Below are 26,714 nucleotides of genomic sequence, written 5' to 3'. Positions count from 1 at the left end.
TCTCTGTTCTTGCTAACTGTCACAACTAACCGGACTAGCCCGAGTTTCTTCCTCCTGTTGTGTGACTGTAGTTGTGTCTGTGTTTGCTGTGTCTGTTAGCCGTGTCTGCTGCTAACGATAAAGAGAGTGTGTAACTGTAGTCTGGTTCTTACCCTCTTCTTTCTGAACTCTGTTCCAGGCTTCTCAGTTACAGGAAGTCCCTCAAGTAAGTTATCTTGCTGCTAATGTGCACACTGAGTGCTGCTTAGTGGTTATTGGCTTCATGACATGTCTGTTCAACCTGTCTCGTTTTGCCTCCCTCTCCCTTCCCTTGACTCTCTCTCTCAGACCGGTCAATAAGAAGTCCTTCCTGCAGCACGTGGAAGACCTGTGTGCCAATGACAATTCCAAGTTCCAGGAGGAATTTTCTGTACGTACTATTCCAAACTGTGTGTGTGATTATATACTGTACAGTAGAAGATTACTTTTCATAGAACATATACAGTACAATACCTGCTGCTAGATTCGGTGTCTGTGTGTCTGCCTGTGTGTGTGTCTGCCTGTGTGTGTGTCTGCCTGTGTGTGTGCGCGCGTGTGTGCGAATGCAGGAGCTTCCCAAGCTGCTGCAGGACTTGGCGACCTCAGATGCAGACCTGCCCTGGAACAGGTCCAAGAACCGCTTCACCAACATCAAGCCATGTAGGTGGACCAGGCCAAGACTGCTGCTTAATGCTGTCTCCTTCTGTGTGGATGTCTAGTTAAGTACAGAACACACACAAACTCTCTCTCTGTTGGCTCTCCAGACAACAACAACCGTGTGAAGCTGCTCTCGGAGCCAGGCATGCCCGGGTCGGACTACATTAACGCCAGCTTCATCTCTGTGAGTTTCCCTGGCAGCATAGCAGCTAACCTGGGGTGTAGTCAGAACTGCTGGTATGAGTTAGCCTCTCCCACCATCTGTGAGCATCGGACACCTCTACATCTGTGTGTTTTGGCTCGCGCACCTTCACCTTCATTGCTTTCTCTCTCTCTATATACTGTATGTCTCTCTCTCTTTACTGTCTCTCCCTCCGTGTGTAGGGCTATCTGTGTCCTAATGAGTTCATAGCTACCCAGGGTCCTCTGCCTGGCACTGTGGCAGATTTCTGGAGGATGATTTGGGAGACCAGGACACGCACCATCGCCATGCTCACACAGTGCTATGAGAAGGGCAGGGTAAGACGTCTCTCTGGGTCTGGTGGATGAGGACTATCCGATGCCAGTTCCCTCAGATCAGGGGTCACCCTGTGTGTGTGTGTGTGTGTGTGTGTGTGTGTGTGTGTGTGTGTGTGTGTGTGTGTGTGTGTGTGTGTGTGTGTGTGTGTGTGTGTGTGTGTGTGGGTGGGTGTTCAGATCCGGTGTCACCAGTACTGGCCGGAGGACAACAAGCCGGTGACAGTGTTTGGCGACATCATCATTACCAAGCTGACCGAGGACGTCTACCCAGATTGGACTGTCAGAGCACTCAAAGTTGAAAGGGTAACTCTCACACACACAAACACACTCATGCAACTGCACACACTCTCACAAACTAGAAATCTAGCTCACGACCTCTTGAACTGATTGCGACTTCCTCCTCCTCTCTACTCCTCCTTCCATTTGTGTGTGTGTGTGTGCAGCATGGGGACTATATGGTGGTCCATCATTTCAACTACACGTCCTGGCCAGAGCATGGGGTCCCTGAGTCCAGCAGCACTCTCATCCAGTTTGTCAAAGCCATTCGGGCCAACAGGCACGACAACACCACCATGGTGGTACACTGCAGGTAGGACTGGACTGCACGAGGGGAACTGGAATTGAATCTGCGCCGATACTGTGGTGCCATGACCTGAACGTGTGTGTGTCTATGTGTGTGTGTGTTGTGCACAGTGCTGGTGTGGGCAGGACAGGTGTGTTCATCGCTCTCGACCACCTCATTCAGCACATCAGTGACCATGACTTTGTGGATGTGTACGGACTGGTGGCAGAGCTACGCAGTGAGAGGATGTGCATGGTACAGAATCTGGTGAGTGCATGCGAGTTAACGACACACACACACACCCACACACATATACACACACAAGCCTGTCTCGCACTCAAACTCAGGCCTTTCTCACCTTTCCCACACACAAGTCAGATGTCATTTGGTGTTCGACAGCAAAATAGAATTGTTCAGATGTGTGTTTGTGTGTTTTTTCTCTCAGGCACAGTACATGTTCCTGCACCAAAGCACATTAGACCTCCTGAGTAGTAAAGGGAACAGCCAGTCCATTTGGTTCGTCAACTACTCTGCCCTGGAGAAGATGGACTCGCTGGACGCAATGGAGGGTAAGCAAACACACACATTCACGCTAACTAAGCAAACACACGTTAACACTAGCACCCACACATTCATACAAGTACACCCACAAACGCACACGCATTGACACTAACACACAAACAAGCCTGCACACAAACACTCACCCTGTTCTTGGCGTTTGCAGGTGATATTGAGCTGGAATGGGAGGAGACCACCATGTAATGACCGACACATTTACACCTGGTGTCTGATGAAGAGACACAGTTCGCTGAGTCATAGGGCCAAAAAAGACCCTCAAATAGACCTTTCCAGGTAGGAAGGGGGAAAACTTGGAGAGATTGGGGGAAAAGAGACAGAGGGAGAGACCGGGGGTAGGAATGAAAGAGCGAGAGGCAGAGGAGAAGAAGAGTAATGAGACCAGAGCTAAGCCCCAGACCAGTTCCAGAAGAGTCTAAACAACAGCTTCTCTGCAACCACCCACACACAAGTCCTCACCAATGGAAACACAGAGAGAGAGAGAAAGAGAAAGAGAGAGAGATAGATAGATAGATAGATAGATAGATAGATAGATAGAGAGAGAGAGAGAGAGAGAGAGAGAGAGAGAGAGAGGGAGAGAGGGAGAGAGGGAGAGAGAGAGAGAGAGAGAGAGAGAGAGAGAGAGAGAGAGAGAGAGAGAGAGAGAGAGAGAGAGAGAGAGAGAGAGAGAGAGAGAGAGAGAGAGAGAGAGGAGTGGAGATGGACACAATCATTTGAGGTGAATGGATGCATACAAGTATCTTGCACTAGTCATTTCACTATGTATTACATTTGGTTATTATGTTTTGTCAAATAAGTTATTCAGCCAAATATTGTTTTTGTGTTGGTTTGTTCTATTGTCAGGGTGTTTGAAGTATTCCTGTCAGAGTGTACAGTATATCTGTTTTGATCAAGAAGTAAAATCCTGTATACTATACTGTACTGCTGTATTACTATGTCCCTATCATCTCCCTCTGCCTCCTTTCCTTTCTATACTGTGAATGGGAACTATTCTGTCTTTACACACACGCACACACACACTCACAGTCAGGACGCCAGTAAAAACTACTTTATTCTTTCATTCTCTTCAAACATAAAACTTTATAAATACTGTATTCCATAGGTAAACACTCTCATCTTCTTATAAATATTCTTTATAAACACTTTGTGATGGTGCACAGGTCACTGTTAGTGCTTTACAGTAAAGGTGGGAGAGACTGGATTAAATTCCATGACAACCATCCATAGGGGAGGGGGGCATGGGAGAGGAAAGGGGAGGTGGAAAAATGACCAATCAACTCAACATGCCCTGAACAATGATACAGTTAAAATCTCAAATTCCTGCAAATCATGCTGTAGAATACTGTAGCAAATGAAACTCCAACTTAGTAGACAAACTTAATTGGGTTGATAACTCTTAAATCAACAGATTTTCAAGATAACTCACATATGGGGGATTTTAAATGTATTTTGGCAGCTTTAATGTGTGTGTGTGTTTGTGTGTGTGTATGTTTGTAAATTGGTGTGTGAGTAGGTCTGTGTTTGCAGTGTTACATTTACTGTACAGCATAGCCCTTTTCACACCATTAAAGAGCATCATTGACATTACTATCATGTCATACCTGTAATATGATCAAATTAATGGTAACAAAACTGCAATATATAAAATCTGCCTCCTTTCCATCTGTCATGGCAACAGGGTATACATCTAATATTTATCTGTATAGCTCTTTTCTCTATTTAAACTAGATATTCTCTATACAACTACATACATGTCGATACACACACTGGCACTCCAGTCACTGTATATATTCAAACTATATCACCGTAACAAGAAACAATATACTCTGTGGTGCAAATGATACAAAAATGAACATCTGTGTTATTTCCTGGGTCAGATCCATAGCCTGTACTAAATTCACTGGCTCAAAATATTATGACAATATTCAGGTTGACTTGGGGATTGTACTGAAATCATTTATAGATAAATAAACATACTCTGATAATGCAACATTCAGTGTTCTAATCAATAACATGTATCTGTCAATATTTTTATGCTCAGTGAGTGTGCCGTGTGTGTGTGTGTGTGTGTGTGTGTGTGTGTGTGTGTGTGTGTGTGTGTGTGTGTGTGTGTGTGTGTGTGTACATCCCTCTGTAACATGCAGTCGTTTACAGAACATAGCAGGTGACTGGAAGGGACCATAAGAGATACTATAAGAGGTGAGATTAGGTAACCCTGTATGGAACTAGATTGTACAACATTAATCCCAGGAGTACTCTCCCAGACCCAGATTAAGAATAATCCTGGAATGAGAAGTGTATTCAATGGAAATCCCTTATTCACAGTAATTAGTTCAGAATAGGCCAAGAAAAAAACCCTATTAATGTATTGTAACAGTTCAGGACTGAATCAAATCAGCCCTTTTCAATGTCTTCCGTTAGTATGCTAAATATACAATGGCTTAATGCTCTAAACCCTTGGGAAGGGACAGAGGATAGGAGATATGTGGTAATGAGAAGTACATTTTATCCTGAGCTCTTAAGCACTATTCTACAGAGATTCTGAGTATTAGCTATAACCCCCGCATAAACTCTCACACATACACCTCCATTCCACTTGAAAATCCACTCACATGTTGAATAGGAAAAAAGCAATTCAGATTGCGATGGGCATGTGTCAAGGTCACACTGCTCACTATCTGGATTATACAGGGGAGAGTGGCTGTGGTTTAGCCAAACAGACTCGAGTCCTTCAGGCCCAGTGACAGAACAGGCCCATGTCTTTATCCTGGATGCTGGCTTTGGTCCGACCCTCTCACCCCTTCTGAAGCTGCCTGTGCAAGTCTGTCTGGCAGCTTTTTACAGTCATTAACACACATCACAGCCACACTGCGTGCCAAAGAAAAATGTTTTGAGGTGCATAAACCGGGTGGGAATCACAAGGTCTTGTTTACAAGTTAATGTGTGAGAGAAACAGACAAGACGGTGTATTCAATCTTAGAATATGTGCAGATGCGAGATTAGAAAATCTGTCTTTACAAATGTTTGAAAACGACTCGATATTCAAAAATACTGATTATGTGATTAGACTTACGTCTGAATTCTCTGTATTATTTTTAATTCCTCATCTCCATTTTCTTCTCAACCAACCAACTTCATTTTTCATTTAAGTCCCTTACCCCCTTCTGCAATATACAAGTAATTGTATGTATTGTAGATAAGAGACTCCTCTGAATGGACCATCAGGAAGTTGGTAATGGAAACTGGGAATTGTAGTTTTGTCAGACGATGCTGCGGGAGCCGCTGGAATTCCTCCTCCTTATTGGGTAGGGCAGAGTGTGGTGGAGGGGCATAGGAGAGTCGGGGGGGCAGAACTGGTGGGGGTGGTTATACGGGGGAGGAGGCGGGGGCAGGGGAGGCTGGGGGCCGTCGCCCTCCCTGACATGCACGGGTGTGGACATAGCTGATTGGATCAAGCGGTGGGAGGTAGGGCTCTGGCTGAGGAAAGCCTCCATCCGCCCTCGCCCACTCTGGTCCACGACGATGACCTTGACGATCTGCTGGCATTGAATGAGTGTCTCTGGGCGGAGCTCCCCCAGCTGGCCGGGGCTGTGCAGGGCTGGGGGGGCGGCCAGGGCCAGAGCAGTGGATTCAATGCTGGGCTGGCTCAGCTGGTAGGTCTGCAGCCTGTTGTGAATTGACACCTAGTTTAGGAACAGTCAGAGAACGCATGAGGAGTTACCAGCCTGAACGCAGCCTCTACGCAGCCCTCTGGTGGGTTACACACACGAGCATGCAGGCATGCAGGGAGGGAGCGCATGCAGATGCACACACGCACGCCAGCCCAGATTCATACCTAGGTGGAAAGGAGAGGTTTAAAGTGTGTGTGTGCTAGCACAGTAGGAGGGAGAGCGACTGGGGTAGTGGGGGAGTTGACACCGAGGGTGGGGTGTCGCCCTGACACAGTTATATGCAACTCTGAAGGACAGAAGGCAGGTGGAGGGAAAAAAGAAGGGAGAGAGGAGAGAAAGAAAGAGAATGGATAGGAGGGAGGGGGGGAGGAATTCTATCTTTACTCTGGGCATTTGTAGGAAAGAAGCTGGATTGGATTCACAAAGACACACCTACACATACACAGACATACTGGATATAGCATCAAGCTAGAGAGTGGCAGTGGAGATGGTTTTAGAAAAACCTTCTGGGTCTGATTGTAATTTTTTAAGGCTGGAAGACGTCTGATGTGTTAGCGGTGCACTAAAAGCTAAAAGTGGCTGATGATGCAGTCATGAGGGCTCCACTGGCTGTAGGCTGTAAGCGGTTAGCTGAAGACTAATAGTGACTGATGGAGGGAAGCCCTTGCAGCCAACACCGTCCATAAAGCACACTCCAGCCAACACCAGGCAGTATCATATCGACCCTTCGACCATTTCCCCAAGCAGAAATATAATATCCAGGAAAATCTAATATGTGGTGTAACTGCCTGAGCACACCCAGTTCATTTCAGGTCACTGACAAAGATACACATGAAGCACACGCTACACCCAGATCAAAGCACAAGTCTGCCAGAACATTTATGCGCACACTCAACACACACAAACACAGAACACACACTTACCTGGGTGAGTGTGTGTCACTCACCTCCACTGTGTTGTTGTTGTTGCCTGTCTTCTCATAAGTGTCCTGCTGACCTGAGGAGAGAGAGTTGAGGCTGAGGGAATCTCTCTCTGTCTCACCATCTCACCATCTCTCTCTCTCTCTCTCTCTCTCTCTCTCTCTCTCTCTCTCTCTCTCTCTCTCTCTCTCTCTCTCTGTCTCACCATCTCTCTCTCTGTCTCTCTGTCTCACTATCTCTCTCTGTCTCACCGTCTCTCTCTCTCTCTGTCTCTCTGTCTCACTATCTCTCTCTCTGTCTCACCATCTCTCTCTCTCTCTCTGTCTCACTATCTCTCTCTCTGTCTCTCTGTCTCACTATCTCATTCTGTCTTGTTTTCTCCCCATCTTTCTCTCTCTGTCTCTCTTTCCCTTTTTCCCTCCGTGTTGTGGAGGGTGTGTGTGGGGAGGTACCTGAGGGAGACCCGTGTCCTGTGTGGGTGTCCAGCTGGCTGCCGTTGGTGTGTGAGGAGTGAGGCTGGATCCCCTGCTGTCTCTCCAGCTCCCCTGTACAACACAAATATAAACCCCCAAAGGCCATGACCTCTATCCTCTATCTCTTGTCTCCTGCCCTGTGCGCATCACGTGTGTGCGTACATGTGTTTGAGCGCGTTGCATGTGTTTGCATGTGTGTGTGTGCACGTGTGTGCATGTGCGTTGTGCACGTGTTGCGTGTCCGCATGTTTGTCTCTGTGAGTGTGTGTGCGCGCACATGGACGTTTTCGCGGGTCTGCCTGTGCGTAGGTATAAGAGTGTGTGGGTGTTTGCATGCGTGTATCCATCCTCACATTGGATGTGGATCTGCTCCATCTCGTTGACCTCGGTGATGGACTCTCGCAGCTCCTCGGCAAACTTGCGCAGCTCCTCTCCGCTGGGGGAGCAGAAACTCACCAGCTGTTTCTTCTCGGAGGTGAAGGGGCTCAGCATGGTGATGCCATGAGCATAGCCTGGAGAAGGGACACACATAATCCACACACACACACACACACTGTTAGTCCCCCAGAAGGAGGAGGAGAAACTACCATACATAAGTGATGTCATACATAAGTGATGTCATACATAAGTGATACAGGAGAGAGTCTGAGGTTCTGTGTGTCTTACATTCATTGGAGAACAGATGGAACTGCATGCCCAGTAGACCCATGGCTTTGCAGAAGGTGTACGAGGCAGATGTTTTCTTCTTGGGACACACCTTGAGGATCTACACACAAACACACACACACACACAGAAAGAGAGTCAGTTGGGAGGCGCGCAGCTCCAGAGAGAGGTGCTGGTGTAGAGGATGAGGGTGCTCACCAGAAGGAGGTCGTTGAAAAGGAAAACCTCTCTCTGGTGAGACGACAGCTTCTGTTTCTGAGGCTTGTTGACGTCTGACACTTCAAACAGGCGACAGCAACACACCAAGCGCCTGTGGGGCACAGACAGGATCTACAGACAGAGAAATAGGAGGAGGAGAGAGATAGGACACAGACAGATTGAAATAGAGGAGAGAGACAGGAGAAATAGAGAGATAGGAGAGAAAAAGAGTGAAAGAGAGGAGTGAGATAGAGGAGAGAGGAAGGGAAGAGACAGAACAAACGTATAGAGAAGAGAGAGACAGGGTAGAAAGAAAGACAGAACAGTACAAACATATTAGGACAAAAAGAGAGAAAATAGAAAGGAATACGAATGTTTTTCACCAGTACCGGCAAATATATTGAAAGAAACATGAGTGTTTTTCACCAGTGCTGGTGAAAAAAGAAAACACCCAAAAAACTACACACACAGACACACGAATACTCACGGTTTTCATGCCGAGTATCGACTGCTCCACGCGGCTGACGTAGGTGACATGATCCTCATTGGAGCGGAGCTCTCTCTGTTGGATCCTCTCATATATCCCAGAAACCATCTCTCTGGGAATATCAGCCCCATCATCTACTCCTGAGGACACACACACACCCTCAGTGAATACTACTGTACACAAACTACAGACACACAAACACACACCATCAGTAAATACTATTGTCGATAACCTATAGACAGCACACATCCACACCAGACACATTATAAAGACGGCACAGGTTGTAAAAGCCCTGGAGCACAGCCCCAGGGTGAAAGTCTCCAGTTGCACCACTAGAGGGAGTGTGTGATGTGTGTCCCCCTGGGAGGCTTCACCCAAGCCAGGTAGACAGACACCAGCAAGTCTGAGGACAGTGTAGCCTTCCCCTCAGCAGTCCTCAAGGAGAATACACCCCCATAATAGGAGCTGAAGGGCCATCAGGACCAGAGCTAGCAGGGGCATTAGTCTTAGTTCTCTCAAGGTAATCTCTCCCTACAACTCCATTAAGTCCCCCTCCGACAGCTGTCACTCAGATGGGGAGAGGATGTGGAGGTCTGCACTGATGAGGAATCCTCTAGCCATCAGACCAGACCGTTTTAGAACCACTGATCTCCAACCAGATGGTCTCTCTCTCTCTCTCTCTTTTTCTCTCTAGATTGCGTATTAGTGTGGTCTTATCTGACGGCAGGTCGGGTCTCACTTTGGTGTCTCCGGTCTCCCTCTTACTGATTTCTCTCTGATGTGAAGGGACTGTGAAGCAAGTGTGTGTGCCTGCGCTCCAAAAATACCTGTGTCTGTTCTTACCCTGGGCTCGAAAATAGTCTCCCATAAATGTTGAAACATGTCTGTGGCTCATTATACTGTCTCTAGTTTGATGCTGACACTGGAGCTTGTCTCTGAAAGCGTTCTGTCACACCAGCTTTACTCTTCCTCTCTTCTTTTGGATATTTCAGCAGAACCAAAAAAAAACACAAAAAAACAAAAACTAAACAAAGAAAAGAAACCTCTAACAAGCTGATGTAGAGGCAAATACAATGTACCAGGCCTTTCCAAAGACCTCTGGCAAGTCTCTATCTCTCTGTATTTGTCTATCTAAATAATCCTGTATTAACTTTAGCAGCCATTTTTAACCAAAGAAACACACAGTCTTGAATTTGAACCTTCAACCTCCTGATATGCAGTCAAATACTCTAACCACTGAGCTATACCCCGCCTCCATACACACACTGCCTCCCAAACCCAGCCGAACTGACCTCGCAGGTTGCGTATGAAGTCGTCGAGGCCCATCTTGCGCTGGGGTTTGATGTTTGGGGAGTACATGTCGGTGTTGAGCAGTACCACAGCGAAGGCCAGGATGAAAATGGTGTCTGGGTTGTGGAATTGCTGCACCACATCTGGGTTACACATGCAGTACCTCTGGCTGCACACAGAGGAGAGACAGGGAGATAGGAGGACTAATGCTGGAAGTATGGCAGTCATAAAAAAACACTTACAACAAGACCATGTCATTTGGGGTCACACTCAGCACTCTATTGGCTGGGAGAGTGCTGACCCTGGAGACTTCACTGTGGTAACAGACCTTTTCTGCCCCCTCACCGCCTGCAGATAAACCACTTCTTGTCCCTCTCTCTCTCTCTGTCTCTGTCTCTGTCTCTTTCCTCTCTCTCTCTCTCTCTCTCTCTCTCTCTCTCTCTCTCTCTCTCTCTCTCTCGCTTAACTCCACTCCACTCTGTCGCACACACTTTCAGTCAGCCCTTTTAGTGGCAGGCTTTTAGCCCCCATGTGAGTTCAGAAGGAGACAGTTTGTATTGCTCTAATGTAAACCTGTGTGAAGACAACTCTTTGGTCGTCTTCCTTCACGGTCTATGAGCAAGTGGAGGTCCTAGGTAGTGTCTGAGTCCAAGTCTGGGGTTAAAAGACAGAGACTGTGTGTCGTTTGAATGGCAACATCGACTGTCACTGACACTGCTTAAATGCTATGACTCTCCTCCCAAGTATCAAGCAGACACACACACACACACACTTCAGAGAGTTCAGCTTGATGTACGTCTACAGCAGACACATCAAAGTCTGACACAAGGGAGGAGCTGTGTGTGTGTGTGTATCCGGGGTGTTTGCGTGGTTATGTTGGAATGCGTGTATGGGTGTGTACGTGTGATTGCTTTTGTGAGTGTGTGTTTATGTGCTTACATAACAAAGTTATTTCTACACTAGCTACAGTTCTCTTATCTTCATATCTGCATATGAAAGTTACATGCCAGCTGGCACAGAATACCACCCGTGTATGACAGCCTAGTCACACTTCCAACAGATGACATAACACCTGTTACATAATAGATATGAATTCCATGTCTGCATCTACCCTTCAAGTCAGCTTTACGCCAGAATATAATTGGCTCTCTGCCTCTTCTAATGAGGAGTGTGATTAGTTAGTGGAATCGTACTCATTGTTCTGACTGGTTGTCATAATTGAGAGCTTTGTGAAAATGAAGAGTGTTAGTGACATGGGGATGTTGCGGGGGAGAGTGGGAGGAGGGGAGGGTTGTCTGAGATGCGAGGGCTCACCTGAAGGCTTCGATAAGCCTCTCGACCTTCTGGGCCTCGCCCTGCACACGAACATGAGCCTGGAACTTTCTCAGGGCCTCGTCCAGCTCCATCCCCGAGAAGTCCATCTCATCCACCACACAGCTGGAGAGAGAGAGAGAGAGAGAGAGAGAGAGAGAGAGAGAGAGAGAGAGAGAGAGAGAGACCATTACTTCAGATTTGTGTCTTGTTGTTGTCATTGCTGCAGCCAAGTGTTTTGGAGACCACTGTGAATGAGTGAGTGAGTGAGTGAGTGAGTGAGTAAGCTGTGAGTGAACGATGGGTGTGTAATCGCTGCTGGCATTTTTCTCCTTTCAGTCATACTTCCATTTCGGAAGCGCTGACCTGGAAGCCTTGCACATACACACATGCAGAGATGGAGAGAGAGAGAATGAAGGAGATGGAGAGTGAAAGAAAGAGCAAATAGAGTTTGCACAAAGATTGCCGTGAAGAAAGGAGAGTGAGGGAGATGAGAGAACACTACAGAAAGAGGTAGGAGATAGGGATAATGAGAGTATGAGTTAGAGTGAGAGAGAGAGCAAGAGAGAGAGAGTGAGAGGGTGGCATAGGGAGAGAGAGAAAGAGAGAGAGGGTGGGAGAGAGAGCGAGGCAGGAGAGACGGAAATAAAAGCCAGAGAAAGAGAGAGAGAAACAGGGGGAGAGAGACAGCAGAGAGGACAGCATTGGTGTGTATGCTTAGAGCAGTGACCTATTTCTACAATTTTGTGTACCACCTTAGCAACAAACAGCGAACAGCTTCTATGCTGGATCCCCCTGCAGTGTGGGCTTTAACTGTGTGTGTGTGTGTGTGTGTGTGTGTGTGTGTGTGTGTGTGTGTGTGTGTGTGTGTGTGTGTGTGTGTGTGTGTGTGTGTGTGTGTGTGTGTGTGTGGGTGGGTGTGTGTAAGAGGCTGTGGGTGTATGTGTGTGCACGTCCTTATGCGTGTGTGTGTGAGTGATCACATGGGTGCATAGGTGTGCCTGCTCTTATGTATTGAAGTGAGGTTTCTAGGATTATGAAGCAAATATTCATGCATGCATGAAGGGTGAGTACGGAACACTCACTCGAGCACGTCCCTGTTGAAGAGCAGCTTGCTGTTCCCCAGGAACTCTCCAATCATCTGCCGGCTCAGGCCCTTCCTCTGCAACAGGAAATGGGCAATGCCGATGGCCGTGTCGGGGACAAAGCCACGTGTGATCAGGAAGTGGATGCCCCGCTCTGGGTTCCTAAAACAGAGATACACGACATGGGATGAATACACAGTGTATGTGTGTGTGTTTGCGTGTCTGCGTGTTTGTGTTAGATGCGTATATAGATGTGTTTACCGGTCCAAGATATAGCACTGATGCATGTGAGTTCATAACATTTACATCAGTTCCACAGGGCACACCAGCCATATGTGCTATATATGAACCCACAGTAGTCTTCACAACTCATGTGAACTCTCAGTAAACTCCTTCCTCTCTTTATTCTGAATATACGTAAGTCGAGTAATACAAGAAGGGAGAAAGTTAACATGACATTAAGATACTGATTAAAACAGCTTGAAGCGTGTGTGTAGTGTGTATGTGTGTGTGTGTGTGTCTGAGAGTGTGTGAGTCTTTGTGTGTGTGTGCGCGTGTGTGTGCATGTGTGTGTCTGAGAGTCTGTATGTGTGTGTGTGTGTGTGTGTGCGCAAGTGTCTGTGTGGGTGCACTCACACGTTGAAGAGGTTGAGTCCTATGCGGTAGAGGCGTTTGCGGTGTGTGTCGGTAGAGAGGGTGGGCGAGCGGCAGGAGGCTGGGTCTTGGCAGCGGTCCCTGGGCAGAGAGAGGACCAGGGCCTGGAGAGCCTCGGGGATGGGGCCCCCAGAGACCTGCTGGGTCTGAGGGTACTGGTACTGCTGGTACTGGGTGTAGGACTGGATGGGCTGCTGGTTAGACTGGGTGGAGGTGGAGCCGGGTCTCTCTGAGCCGCTCTCTCTTTCCAACCCACCCTGACCCGTCACGGCAGACCCCCTCCTGGAACCCAGGTCCCCCATCTCCAACTCCTCACTGGGGGGCGGGGCCGGGAAGTCCATGTCAATCCCCTGCTCCTCGGATTGGCTCGCTGCTCTCCTGACCCCGCCTTTGTCCAACGAGGCCTGCCTGCTCCCCACTCCCCCACCCGTGTTGCCTAATGTGGTGGTGGTGGTAGAGGTGGTTGCCGTAGAGATGGTGTAGTTGTTGGTGTCGATGTGCACAGTGACATCCCTGAAGGCCATGAGCAGGGAGCTGGCGCTGCGGGGCAGACAAGCGGACTGGGCAGCTGCCCGGAACGCCCCCGGGTCCATCAACAGCCCCGCCCTCTCACCGCTGTCCGACAAGCTCCACCCACGAAGAGCATCGTCAATGGACTGGGCCAGTGAGTGCAGCTGCAAACACACGAAGAAGGAAATCAACAACAGTGACAATAATCCAATCAATGGCCAGATCGAGCTGCTCGGTTAGCCTATGCTAACTGCAATGGGAATCTGTATGCTGATGCTAAGCTAGAAGTCCTAATGCCAGGGGGTGCTGGAAGGTACCTGATCGGAGAAGCAGTCTTCCAGCTGAGTGAGTGAGGGTCCTAGGGCTGGACCTGGGGTAGGGGCAGGGGTAGCGGTGGAGGCAGGGGAGGGGGGCAGAGAGGTGGTGCGGGATGGGGGTGGTGGGGGGGTTTTGGGCCGCAGGGTTCCCCCTGCCGGGCTGCCTGTCTCCAAGAGAGTGTGAGGAGTGTAGCTGTGTCTCTGCCCTGGGTTCTGGTTCCGGGTCGGGTTGGGCCGGCGCAAGGAAATTCGGCGGGGGAGCCTGCTCTCAGACAGAGAGTTGCGGATCTTCTGGAAGTTCTTGCTGAGCTGATACTGGCGGAACGCCGTCTGGATGCGGCAGGCGGCGCGCCGCGACACAAAATGGCCCCCGTAGCGCTGCTCCAGCTCCTCAATCTGCAGAAGGAGGGGGGAGGAGGGGAAGGGGGAGGGGGGAGGAGAGGGTTGACAAGCCTCAATACTTTGGAGGACACATGTGGTTCATTTGATAAGATGATTGGCTTTGCTGCCCTGTTTTTCCAGCCACATTCAAAGAGAGCTCCCGTGTCCCAGAGGAGAGCCCTGTCTCCTGCAAACAAGCCTGGGCAGGATGGCTGGAGGCTTGTTGGAGGACGAAGGAGGGAGCAGCCAGCCAGGATGGTAAACACCTTTAGAAGACCATTGTGGAGCAGCTCTCCAGCCTGACAGTCACGGTTTGCTTTGAAATCATACATCTTTCAGATGTTTCCCTTCTTCATTTATTCACCCATCAACTCCCCTCTCTCCTCCCAGCCCCAGAGAGAGATAGGGAGTGGGAGGCAGGGAGGGAGAAAGAGAGAAAAGGAGGAGGAAAAGGAGGACACACACCCACATGTACACCCACAGACACACACACACACACAGCAGCTACATAGTCCCCTCAGTGGTTTGCTGTAAGAGATAAAGACATCTCCAGCAGCCAGCAGCAGTTATTAGCTGTTGCTATGACAACCCATCATCCACCATGTTCCTGTCGCCGTAGCGATGGAAACGCTGGTGTTCTTATTTTTTGTCAACCGAGACAAAAATAGATCTGAATGTGAGTGTGTCTGGCAGAAAGCATGTTCCAGTTGTACGACACTTTGAGAGTGGCGCATACACGCATATTCTGGCCACGCACATACTGTATATCTGACTCACAAACACGCAAGGTGTACCACACGAATACACTCACAACAACTCCATCCCTTCCTCACACATGCAAACACAGCCATGTACAAACACACACACCTGTTTGTTCTTGTTCTCCAGGGCAATTTCATAGTCACTGGGTCCTTCTCGTCTGGGCCCTCCTTCTGTCCCCTCCACTTCCTGTCCGCTGGAGGAAGTCCCGCCCTCCAGCCTCAGCAACTGCCCACTGCTTGGGAAGCAACAATGTTTAGAACAAGACCCCCCAGGACTTCTGGATTCTCACCAACAGGATGACAAGAGACATAAGGGGGATAATTTATCTTTCGGGTGATGGTGTGTGTATTATAGTATTGGTGTGGGTGTGTACTCTTCTGGATTCTTCATATCTAACCTCCCTTCTTTCCATCCTTGCAATCGAATCTAACATAGTTTATCTAGTTAATATGTGCTTCCCTACATACCTCTTTGTCTAAGAGACCTTAGGTAAGCCAACCACTAAACAAGTGTGAACACAGAAAGCCTGTTCATGTTTAAGTAATGTCCCTAAAGTTCCTCCTTGTTTCTGCAGTGGCAGCAACTGCTGCCTGTCCTCAACCGGAAGAGAGGAAGGAGGAGTTGGAGGTGGAGGAGTAAAGGAAGATCATTAATATCCTTACAAAGGAAAATGTGTGCTTGCATGAGTGTGTGTATATTCGTTTGCTCACTGGAGGGTGTCTTTATCAAAAGTCTATTTAAAACACGGCCACGTCCTAGCCCTGCGTTAGAATCCATTAGAGTACATTAGAATATGTTAGGGGATTGAAAAAAAGAGAGAGAGAGACAGACAGACAGAAATAAACGTATCTGAGCTGCAATGGCTCCTTAATGACTCTGCTGCTGCCCACACACACACACACACACACAAAATACAAAAAAACACATGAACATAGACACGGAAAAAGCAATCTCTATGCCGATGATGTCATAAAAATAAAAATAAATAACCATCTGTCAACTCATATCATACATGAGCCCCACAGATATGTACAGCCAAGGGGTAAACACACACATAAATACACACATGCATACACTTACACACAGAATGAGAGAAACGAGATTGAAGGTTGGTAGATGCAAGCTCACAAGGAGAATATGAAACAGCTGTAAGGATTAGTGGTTGGGCCCTAGGATTTCCCTGTTGTGAAAACATGCGGACGGAATAGCAAAATTCTGACATTGAAACCCAATCTGACAAGAACACAGAATTACAATATTTTGATTACAGTAAACCAAAAATGTGTTTGAATATTAGATGACTTCTTTTAAAATTAAATCCAATGGATTTAACAGTTTAGTAAATCTGTCGAAACTCCAATTTGGCATAATATGTAATACAATTTGGGAGGGGGAAAAAATCATAAGTCGCAAATATGGATAATAGATGTATTAATGTGATGAAATAACAACACACAAAGCTTGAGGTGCTCCAGTGAATGTGATGCTCAAATCCTGGATGCTGTGTTTCTACCGCCCAGTCTTTCAGCAGCAAGATAACAGTAAAAATGTACTGAATCAGAGGAATCAAAGATTCTGAGGGATCCCTATGTTGCATATGACTCGCTGGGCTTTGAGAATACACAGCCGCCTTATATTCTAAACAGGCGTGCGCACACAAATACACAATGAGAAACACAGACACCCTAATTCAAACAAACAGACAGACGTCCGGACACCTGCCCACACATGAGAAACACTTGAAGCCTCAGGTTACTATGGCAGTGTGCGTCACATGCATTCAGTGCTGAGTTGCCATGGTAGCATGTTTGTTGCCTGCGGGTTAGCTCTGTGGGTATGGCTGCCTGGTCCGGGGTTTGGCTGTATAAGGCCAAGAAAGAATGGTATGGAATCTCCTATTCAGACACCACTCAATCAGTCAATGTCATGGATGAATATCGGTGTCTGTCACATTGATGGTCTCTGTTGGCAAGCCTCCTCAGAAATGGTGTTATATTCTTAGTGTTGGTCATGATACAGCTGGTTGTGCATTGTAAACATTTTGAGTTTGTGTGTGTGTGTGTGCGTGCGTGCGTGCGTGCGTGCGTGCGTGCGTGTGTGTGTGTGTGTGTGTGCGTGTGTGTGTGTGTGCGTGTGTGTGAGACACTTCTGCCCTCAAGCTAATGAGGGTATAGGTTTATCATGCTGCATTAACCCTGACATGCAATAGGGCAGAGTAAGGTACTTACTATAGGTACTAGCCACAGGCAATTCATTCGCACACACACACAACTTTATTGAAGAAATATGAGGCCAAGTAGAAGACTTGTTTCTGAGGTGCTCGCGCACACAAACGCTCACCCACACAACAAACAGGCACAGAACAGCACAATGATCGTGAGCCATTATACAAGCCTACTGTGGGGATCAGTAATTGCACTTGAGGGTAGTGAGAGAGGGGGAGAGAGAGAGAAAGCAAAGAGCAAGGGAGAGAGAGGTACAAAGAGAGAGAGGGAGAGAGAGAGAGAGAGAGAGAGAGAGAGAGAGAGAGAGAGAGAGAGAGAGAGAGAGAGAGAGAGAGGGAGAGAGAGAGAGACTTTCAGAGAGAAATAAGGGGGGGAACATGGAAATGGACAGATGGGACACAGTAGAGAGAGGGTTTACTTGGGGTTGCATTGCCGGGGAAAATGGGTTATGATACATAAAGGGACTGTCTCTCACTGGAGATGGAGTCAGAGGGAGGCCGCATCCTTACCTGGAGGGACCAATAGGATCAGCCTCTGGGGCCTCGGGGGCTGGACAGCAAAACTGATGCAGCACTGTCTGACTCCTGTAAAGAAGAAAGGAAGAGGAGGGGGGGGGGGGGGTGGAGGGGGCATGCAAGGAGAAGTACGATGGAGAAATACAAAAGTGGGAGGAGGGAAGAGCAGAGAAGAGGAAGATTGTCATGATATGTTAAAGTGATGGCATGAAACCATGAAGGGACTGCAATTATCGACAAACCCTCAGACAATGAGGATCTGTAAGGGCGAAGATATTCATTAGTTTGTTCTCGATATATCTATCACATTCTTTCACATCACACACTAAGTTCTTACAGCCTACTGCATCTATCCACATTAGCCCTGGACACTGGACAAATGTGTGTCTGTGTATGTTTCTATATAAATGAGCAGTGTTTCGTTCACGCCAATAGCTAAACAGCAGAAACTGTTTCAGCCATCAGCAAGGGAAAAAAATCACTGTTCCTTGAGTGGCTTTTATAGAAACAGACAGATGGTCATTCACTATGCCTCTCATTCTAATGCCCTCTTCCAAAGCCTACGACTAATAAACACACAATCTGACCACTCTCTCACACACACACTGAGCATAATCACACACAGAATACATTATCGTGCATAATGGACACATATTCAATTGATGCAACACAAAGCCAAGCCTGTCTTCAGTGCTTTGGCTACCACTCAGTGGCAATCAGTGGCTGGAGAGCCCAGCATGAGGCAGGCCATGGGCTGGCCCTCAGCAGGCAGAGGCAGCGAGCCTGAGGACCTGCATGGATGTGTGTGACCGGGGCTCAGTCATGTGCCAGGACCCATGTCACACCTGGACAGAGAGGCAGGGACAGAGAGAAGAGAGAGACCGAGAGAGAGAGACCGAGAGAGAGAGACCGAGAGAGAGAGGAGAGAGAGAGAGAGAGAGAGAGAGAGAGAGAGAGAGAGAGAGAGAGAGAGAGAGAGAGAGAGAGAGAGAGAGAGAGAGAGAGGGGATTTGAACGGACTGTCCACATCCCCTTCACCCCTTCAGCGTGTCTCCAAGCCTCTTACAGCAGCACCCATTCACCTATTACATCTCTTACAAAAGGGAGCAGGTAAATATTTCAGAACTACACACGCCCCCTGCTGTCTGCTTGTGTTCACTCTCTCTCTCGCTCTCTGCTGTTGGTCTCTCTCCCTCTCCCTCTCCCTCGTTCTCTTTCCCTAACTATCATTCTCTCTCACATCCTCTCGCTTTGCCCCTCTTTCATGTTCTGTTCATCGTCAGCCCCCATAGCCCCTTCCTCTAACTCCTTAGGGCTATATCAAAGCCAAGAGGACTTGCCAATGTATCTCTCTCTCCCTTTTTCGATATCTTTCTGTGTTTCTCTCTCTCTCTCGTTCTCTCTCTTCATCTCTCTCTGTATTTCTGTCTGTCTCTCTTCATCTCTCTCTCACATTCTCTCTCTCTGCCCCTATCTCTCTGACAAATCCCTCTATCCTCTGTGTCTCTCTGCCTCTCCTGAGACAGAGGCTGATTACAGTTCGCTCCACGGGCTAAGTGGGGCAGATACGTGGCTCAGCTGGGGAGAGGAGGTGGATTCTCTCTCCCCCATAAGCAGATCCACGTGCACCCCCCCCCCACACACACACACACACACACACACACACGTATACATACGTCTGATGTACACAGTGGGTTATGACACAGCCATTTGTCCCAACAGTCTCCTTTCAAAAGTGGTCTGAACAGCAGCCGGCACCGGATTCCGTACGGTGCTGACAGCCGTACACACATGCATATTCCAAGCGTGCACACTCGCACACCATGCACAGACACGCACAAATACTCAACTACTGCCATCGGAGTCACAGAGATTGATCCCACACCGGACAACACTACCTTCAATGTATACCATCATCACAGATACAAAGCCCATGCCAAACATTTCTCTTGTTTTGTCTATTGAAGTCTGTAAAACTAAGTTATGGTGCAAGGTGGTGCAGTGTAATTCAATTAAACTCAATTAAGTCTTTCCAACAAGGATAGACAGGCAAGCACCAGCAACATTTGCTACCCTTACAGCCCTCAGGGGCGAGAGGGGTGCGCAGACTGAAAGAAAAGCACCAACAGTCTCTTTTCTATTTCCCTATCCCTACCCTCCACTCCTTCCCCTCTCCTCCTCACCACGGTGGGTCTCTTTGGGATTGGTCCCAAAGAGACCAATCAGGACTCCAGCTGGGATACCACTCATGATCAGAGCATGGCACACAAGCAGGCACACACACACACACCGCCCCCTCCTGACACCAAATCACAGCACGGAAAGAGAGAAATACCCAGCTGTGTGTGTGTATGTGTGTGTGAGAGAGAGAGAGAGAGAGAGAGAGAGAGAGAGAGAGAGAGAGAGAGAGAGAGAGAGAGAGAGAGAGAGAGAGTATGTGTGCACGTGCACATGCGTGCGTCAGTTTATGTGACATACCAGCACATCAGAAACCTCTTGAGGTTTTTTCTGTTAGAAAATCAGCACCATGGCCAGCGACCGTCTAGAGAAGTCAGTTGTTTTACTGAGCCAAGTCTCGGTCTGGTTCTAATGACATGCCTTTAGCAATACCATAGTCCTACAACTGCTTGTTATATAATGGCATGCTCTAGTTTCTTGTTAAAATAATCCGCTTCTGTTGCAAATACAATTGCGTGCAAATTCTTCTCAAATTGGCAGCACTGGTTGACACACACGCGCGCACACAGAATACTGTTGTTGACGATCGAACTAAAAAAAACACTCACTCTGATTTTCTTGCCAGGGCCAGCGATCGGCAGAGGGTAGTGGGGGTCAGTGGTACTAAGGAGCGGCAGCCCGGGCTGGTCGTTCCGTCCTCCCCTGCTCCAGGGCTAGCCTCGCCCGGTGAAGGGGTCTGTGGATGAGCCGGGACCAGCTGCATTTCCCCCGGGTCAGCAGGTTGAAGCGGTGTAGACAGCGGCTGGGCCGTTGCAAATTGAGGCTGCGGCGGGTCATGGTCAGGCAGGGGCCCAGGTACCGTAGGCTGGGGGTCTGGGTGGTAATGATGGTGGTGATAACTAGGGTCGGGGTGATGATGATAATGAAGCTGCTGTCCTCTCACATCGCGCAGGTGTCTGTTCTCCCCAAGCAGGTCGTCCACTCGGCGGTCCAGTTCATCGATGCGCGATCGCTGAGTCTGGATAAGACTTTGCTGGTTCTGGACGATTGTGGTAAGCTCTCGCAGGTACAAAATCGCTTGCACTGGGTTTTCCAGTAGGCTCGATCCCGCCATGCCCGTGAGAGGTATAAAACAGAAGGAAACAGAGAACGATAGCGCTATAGGACAGAGGGAGAGAGAGAATGAGAGAGGTTTCCTATAGCCTATGACAGAGAGCTGCTGAGATGATCCCGTGAAAAGGAGAGTGAGAATTCTGTCCTATTATAAACAGCAAACGGCAAGGATCCGGTTTCTCTCTCTCCCTCGCAGCCACCCGAACGGTTGTGTTCTGTGCTAGGCACACCGAACGGCCCTACGGATCTCGTCCCTCTCTCCGCTTACCGTGCGCGCGAGTGAGTGCTACTGTTGATGATGAGAGATTCCGATCCAGATGTGACAAGAGAGAGAGAGAGAGAGGGGGGGGGGGGGGGGTAGGCTGGCAACAGCGAATTGCCGTCATTACGCACAGACCGACACGAGCACGTATAGCCTATTTTCTCGTTCTTCCTCTCTTTATATATTTCTCTTTTTGTCCCTTTCTGTGCATGTGTGATAGAAGGATTGAGGGAAAGAGCAGGGCAGAAACCCAGTCCATGCCAAATGACATGTCGTTCTTGAGTAGCTTCCCTGTTTTTTAAATAATTTCTAAAGAACCTAGGGCACGGGTGATGTAGCCTAAATAAGTGAATATTTCTAAATATATTTTCTTGAAATAATGCAACACATCAAACGTTGGTAGTTGTGGGTTAAACGTGTTTGATTGGCTATATACGGACTTCATAATGTATCAACAAGTAGGCCTAAGGGTGAAACTATTATATAAATAAATAATAAACAAAATATTCCGAACTTCTAAAACTTTTCATCGGGTTAGGTTGTTTTTTGTTGGTAAAAGCTTGGTATATTTTTGGTGTATTGTTCCTTTAAATTGTCACGCGGTAGCACCGTACGGAAGTGAGTGGTTCGTTTGAGACTAGCCACAAGCTACACTACAGCAACAGCAGGGGACTAGCATATCTGGCAGGCTTGAAAAAAAGATACTTGGAGCCATAGATACCGTAAATTGTTAATGGTCAGGTAAGACATCGATCTAGCTTGGTTTGCTATCAAATTTCTTTGCTCTTACTGGCTACTACTACTACTGCAATGCTATGATGGCTTATTGCGACAACTTGCTAGTTCCTGGCCCAGGAGTTGTTATTGGTCTTGGATTTGTGCTTTGGTCATGATATCACAGATTTGTGGTTCTTAAGAAGCAGGAGTGTCATTTAAATAATTAGCTATCTTGTTTTATAAAATTATTTTGATCCTTGATTTTCAACTGCAATTCTGTAGACTAGCTAGTTAGAGAGTTAGATTAATTTAACCACCGATTGCTAGTGATCGGTCATGTGACAGTCGTCTAAAGACTTTAGGGAGGGGTAATGTAAAAGTGAAACAACTTCATTTATTTCTCCTGTAACTAACTAAGAGTAGAATATAGCTTCACTCTAGGTTACTGCAATCACTCCAGTCCCAGCGTTATATGAGGAATTCTCCGGGTGTGTTTTTGTGTAGGATGACCCAGAAGCTTTGCCTGGAGGGCCAAGTGTATTCGGTGCCTCTCATTCAGCCGGACTTGAGGAGAGAAGAGGCGGTCCACCAGATTGCCGATGCACTTTTCTACTTAGAGACCATATCTACAGACATATTTAACAGGTAGTCTAAACACGAACTCTTTATCACACACAGTCTGGTTACAGAGCTTTATAAACGGATGCCTCATGTTAGCATGCTGTTTTTGCACATTGAATGATAAATACTAGGGCTATTAAGCTATTTCTTACCTACACACATACATAAAAAATAATTTGTTAGGAGCCTGACACACTTTTATACCCCTTCTTTTCTTTCCATGTCTTAGGGTGTCTGCAAGTGTGGAGAAAAACCGGCGGCAGCTACTGATTGTTACAGACCGGATCAGACTGGCTCAGGCTCGAGTTGATAAAATCAAAGGCAGCAAAAAGGCTACTAAGGTAACATTCACGTGACTGTAGTTTCATTGTGAGATGGACCAACTTGGTATTATTCATGTAATATAGAACATTTACAAGATAGGTCTGTATAAAATCTGAATTTCTGTATTCACCGACAACTTACTGAAATATGCATGGTCTGTCCTGGTATGGTGTTTTTATAGGATGTAATATTAGCTAGGATATGGTTTTGCTGTATTGTAGGCTGATCTGTGGACACCTCGCTCAGTCTAACCTAGCAACCCTGTGTCTAGGTGTTCTCCAGTGCTAAGTACCCCGCTCCAGAGCGTCTCCATGACTACACCTCAATCTTCAGTGGAGCCACGGACCCCTCTTCGCAAACACGCCCTCGCTACAGAATACAGAACAAACTACGACCCCTTGATGACAAGGCCTTGCAGGTGAGACACACACAGCAACATTTATCCTATCTGTTCAAGCCGGTGATGAGATGGGGGAATTGGAATTGGAAGGCACTCAGGCAGGCAGGCAGGCAGGCTGCATTGTGTGTGTGCATAGAGGACACGGCTGATGTCCTCCCCCTCCAGGGCACCAACTTGAATGAAACCTAATAGCCTGATGAGTTGGTTTGGCCTCTCATTGTTTTCAGTTTCACACCATGTCATTGCCCTAGCTCCGTGTGTATATGATGGTGCGTTTGTCCTTGTGCGCTTTTATCCAGTGAGGGCGTGTGAATTGTGTGTGTGTGTGCGCGTGCGTGTGCACTAGCATTCAGGGCTTGAATTATTCATGAGGAACACCACTGAATGTTCTTTCCCTTGTCTCCAAAAAAACACACACAGAAATGGGAGTATTTGCTAGTGTGTGTGCTCGCTTGCAAGAGTGGAACGTTCCGAGTATTTTCTGTTGGCGTTTCTCCCCGGCTCAACGATGTATTATTTAGGAAACCTCCTGCAGTGCTGCCCAGCCCAGCCCCTTCTGACTCGAGTTAACTTAAGAAGCAGCAGAATGCGCTATTCATGTGCAGCGTCCTGTGACACCCAAATATAAATCCCCTCCGTGTCTCTCCCTCCCTGTCTCGCTTCCCCAGGATAAGCTGTTGTATTTCCCGGTGTGTGTGAGCAGCAAGAAGCGGTCAGAGGACGAGACCGAGGAGGGCCTGGGCGGTCTACCCAGAAACATCTCCTCAGTCAGCTCACTGCTGCTTTTCAACACCACAGAGAACCTGTGAGTTACATAGGAGGGAAAACACACAGACACACACACGGGCACAGACGAACAAGCTTGATGGGTCTGTTTGTGTTTTATGTGTGCAGTTACAAGAAGTATGTGTTTCTGGACCCCCTGGCGGGGGCGGTGACTAAGACTCACAACGCTCTGGAGACGGAGAAAGAGGAGAAGCCGTTTGACGCGCCGTTGTCCATCACTAAGAGAGAACAGCTGGAGAGACAGGTACACGCACACGCATGTCGTCATCATCACAAAGACAAAAATCCCTCCTCTCTCCCTCCCTCTTTCCCTTCATCTCTCCCCCTCCCTGGTCAGTGTCAAGGGCCGCTGCCGCTAAAGTATTCCCCCAATCTGTGCCTCTCTACCCCTGCAGACAGCCGAGAGTTACTTCTATGTGCCCGACCTGGGCCAGGTACCAGAGCTAGACGTGCCATCCTACCTGCCCAACCTGCCTGGCATCGCTGACGACCTGTCCTACAGTGCCGACCTGGGTCCAGGGTTTGCACCCTCGGGACCCACACACAACATCCCTGAGCTGCCCTCCTTCACCGTTGACGTAGAGGGCAATGGGCCGGGTACGCCCTCCACACACACACACACACACACACACACACACAATCCCTGAACTGCCCTCCTTCACAGGGGAGATACAGACAGAACAGACAGTACGCCCCACACACACACACATTAAGGTAATACACACAACTGTGTAGTCATTTAAAAGATCTGTATTACCTTTGACTGTAAATAATGTTTTTTGTGTGTGTGTGTCGTTTCAGTTTCACAGTTCCAGGCCGCGGTTCTACCCCCGCCGCCCCCTCCACCTCCCCCTCCTCCCCCACCCGAGCCCGTCCTCCCGCCGGCCACCCCCACCGGGGCCCCTCCGCCCCCTCCTCCCCCACCGCCCCCGCCCGCAGACATCCCTGCAGGCACCAGGCAGGATCACCGCAAAGGTACGGCACAGACGCACCACAAGCAAACCATGAGGCGGGTCACAGAGGGTTCAGTCTAACGTCGGTGACCTCTGACCCCCCCCCCCTCCCCAGGCCCTGTGTCGGGAGCTCCCAGCGAGGTGGCCAAGCCGTCGGACGGACGAGCCAGTCTGCTTGAGTCCATACGCAACGCCGGCGGCATCGGCAACGCCAAGCTGAGGGACGTCAAGGAGCGCAAGATGGAGAAGAAGAAGCAGAAGGAACAAGAGCAAGGTGGGGAGGGGAGGGGCATGTGCACCTGCACCATATGTCAGATGAACAGATGTCTCTTTTCTGTGTCTCCTGAACAGGAAATCTTTTTTCAACTCCAGCAGGGCATGCATAAGCCCGCTAGTCTACACCCAGGACACGGCCCATTAACTTGATAGTCTGTGTGTGTGTTTACGTATCTGTTTATATGCGCGTGTGCCCTTCGGAGCCGCACACTAACCATAGGGTTATCGCAGATCCAATTGAGTTGCTCCTGGCAGGATGACCTTTATGTATCCTAAATGCCACCTTCATTAAAATGCTGATTTCATGACAGCGCTCCCAGTCTGTTCTGAAACTGCCTGACCTTTGCCATGGGCCCGAACCCGTTTCCTATCTGGTTCACTGACCATGTCACACCTTCACTTTCAGCTCTGTGTGAGAGAGAGAGAGAGGGGAAAGGAAGGCTGTGTTCTAACCCTTTGTTCTTTCTCCCTCCTCGCTGGGCTCTCCTTCTCTCAGTTGTCGGGGCGGCAGCTAGCGGAGGGGACTTCATGTCTGATCTCTTCAATAAGCTGGCGATGCGCAGGAAAGGTAATCCTCCATGTTGTGTTGGGCCCTAACATGCTGACGGGGCTGGCTGGAAGGCCGTGTCTGACTGTGTCCTCGACCTCCAGGTATCTCTGGGAAGGGGCCAGCTGGCGGGGACTCGAACGACGCCCCAGCCAGTTCTGGCAGCGCATTCGCCAGGATGTCTGACGTAATCCCTCCCCTCCCCGCCCCCGGGGCACCGGCCGAGGACGAGGACGACTGGGAGGCGTAACCGTCAGAGAGTAGCCAATCGGAGCTGATGGAACTCGGAGCGCTGCTAGCTCTCCACCAATCCCGGGGGAGAGTAGGGACAGGCAAGGCTGTTCTGTAGAGGAGAAAGTCGTGTGTACAGCAGGATCAGTGCGTGACTTTGTCAATTTGGTGGTCTTAAAGAGGATGCTTCTGCCCTGCGGCGTAAGTGTTGGAGTCATCCGACTGGAGAAAGACCTGTCGCTGTACCAGTGGTGTGAACACAGCAGTGGTGTGCAGAACCCCCCCCCCTCCCTCTTCTCCAGAGGGGACCTAGAAGGATATTGTCTCCCCCTACTGGCCGGCTGTAAAACTCATGAACACAAGCATCTGGAAGGATCTATGGGAGAATCAAGATGTGCAGATGCTGCCTTTTTGCAAAGAAACTACAATACATTTGTTTTATTTGTATTCTATAGTTGAGCAGATTAACAAATGAAACAAACATTAATTTTAATTCTGTCTCCATCTTTAT

At 48.5% G+C, this 26,714-nt stretch overlaps 3 protein-coding genes across 3 annotated transcripts in view; 2 read left to right on the top strand and 1 right to left on the bottom strand.

The window, feature by feature from the left end:
* Positions 1-2,823, top strand: part of ptprq (protein tyrosine phosphatase receptor type Q) — a 30,593-nt gene extending 27,770 nt beyond the window's left edge. The window contains exons 54-63 of the mRNA XM_067234246.1: positions 179-205; positions 328-409; positions 588-678; positions 783-859; positions 1,060-1,194; positions 1,372-1,497; positions 1,638-1,783; positions 1,888-2,023; positions 2,202-2,325; positions 2,481-2,823. Of these exons, the coding sequence (XP_067090347.1) occupies positions 179-205; positions 328-409; positions 588-678; positions 783-859; positions 1,060-1,194; positions 1,372-1,497; positions 1,638-1,783; positions 1,888-2,023; positions 2,202-2,325; positions 2,481-2,518 (982 nt within the window). The 3' untranslated portion in view covers positions 2,519-2,823. The remainder of the gene's footprint in view (positions 1-178; positions 206-327; positions 410-587; positions 679-782; positions 860-1,059; positions 1,195-1,371; positions 1,498-1,637; positions 1,784-1,887; positions 2,024-2,201; positions 2,326-2,480) is intronic.
* Positions 2,824-5,592: 2,769 nt separating this feature from the next.
* Positions 5,593-21,087, bottom strand: iqsec3b (IQ motif and Sec7 domain ArfGEF 3b). The gene is made up of 15 exons (XM_067234031.1): positions 20,582-21,087; positions 17,790-17,861; positions 15,161-15,287; positions 13,913-14,308; positions 13,068-13,759; positions 12,432-12,593; positions 11,350-11,472; positions 10,038-10,204; positions 8,746-8,885; positions 8,259-8,390; positions 8,063-8,162; positions 7,750-7,908; positions 7,376-7,468; positions 6,950-6,999; positions 5,593-6,015 (listed from the first exon to the last, which is right to left on the bottom strand). The coding sequence occupies exons 1-15, from the start codon at positions 21,085-21,087 to the stop codon at positions 5,593-5,595; spliced, it is 3,342 nt and encodes a 1,113-aa protein (XP_067090132.1).
* An 887-nt stretch (positions 21,088-21,974) lies between these two features.
* On the top strand, positions 21,975-26,702 carry wash1 (WAS protein family homolog 1). The gene is made up of 11 exons (XM_067234033.1): positions 21,975-22,089; positions 22,570-22,710; positions 22,916-23,027; positions 23,282-23,428; positions 24,079-24,215; positions 24,305-24,440; positions 24,592-24,793; positions 24,998-25,171; positions 25,265-25,423; positions 25,922-25,993; positions 26,077-26,702. The coding sequence occupies exons 1-11, from the start codon at positions 22,082-22,084 to the stop codon at positions 26,220-26,222; spliced, it is 1,434 nt and encodes a 477-aa protein (XP_067090134.1). The 5' UTR covers positions 21,975-22,081; the 3' UTR covers positions 26,223-26,702.
* The last annotated feature ends 12 nt before the right edge of the window (positions 26,703-26,714 follow it).

This window comes from Osmerus mordax, chromosome 4 (genome assembly GCF_038355195.1).
Source record: "Osmerus mordax isolate fOsmMor3 chromosome 4, fOsmMor3.pri, whole genome shotgun sequence".
Lineage (NCBI taxonomy): Eukaryota > Metazoa > Chordata > Actinopteri > Osmeriformes > Osmeridae > Osmerus > Osmerus mordax.
The sequence above is the reverse complement of the archived record's forward strand: the minus strand, read 5'-3'. Positions and strand labels throughout refer to the sequence as shown.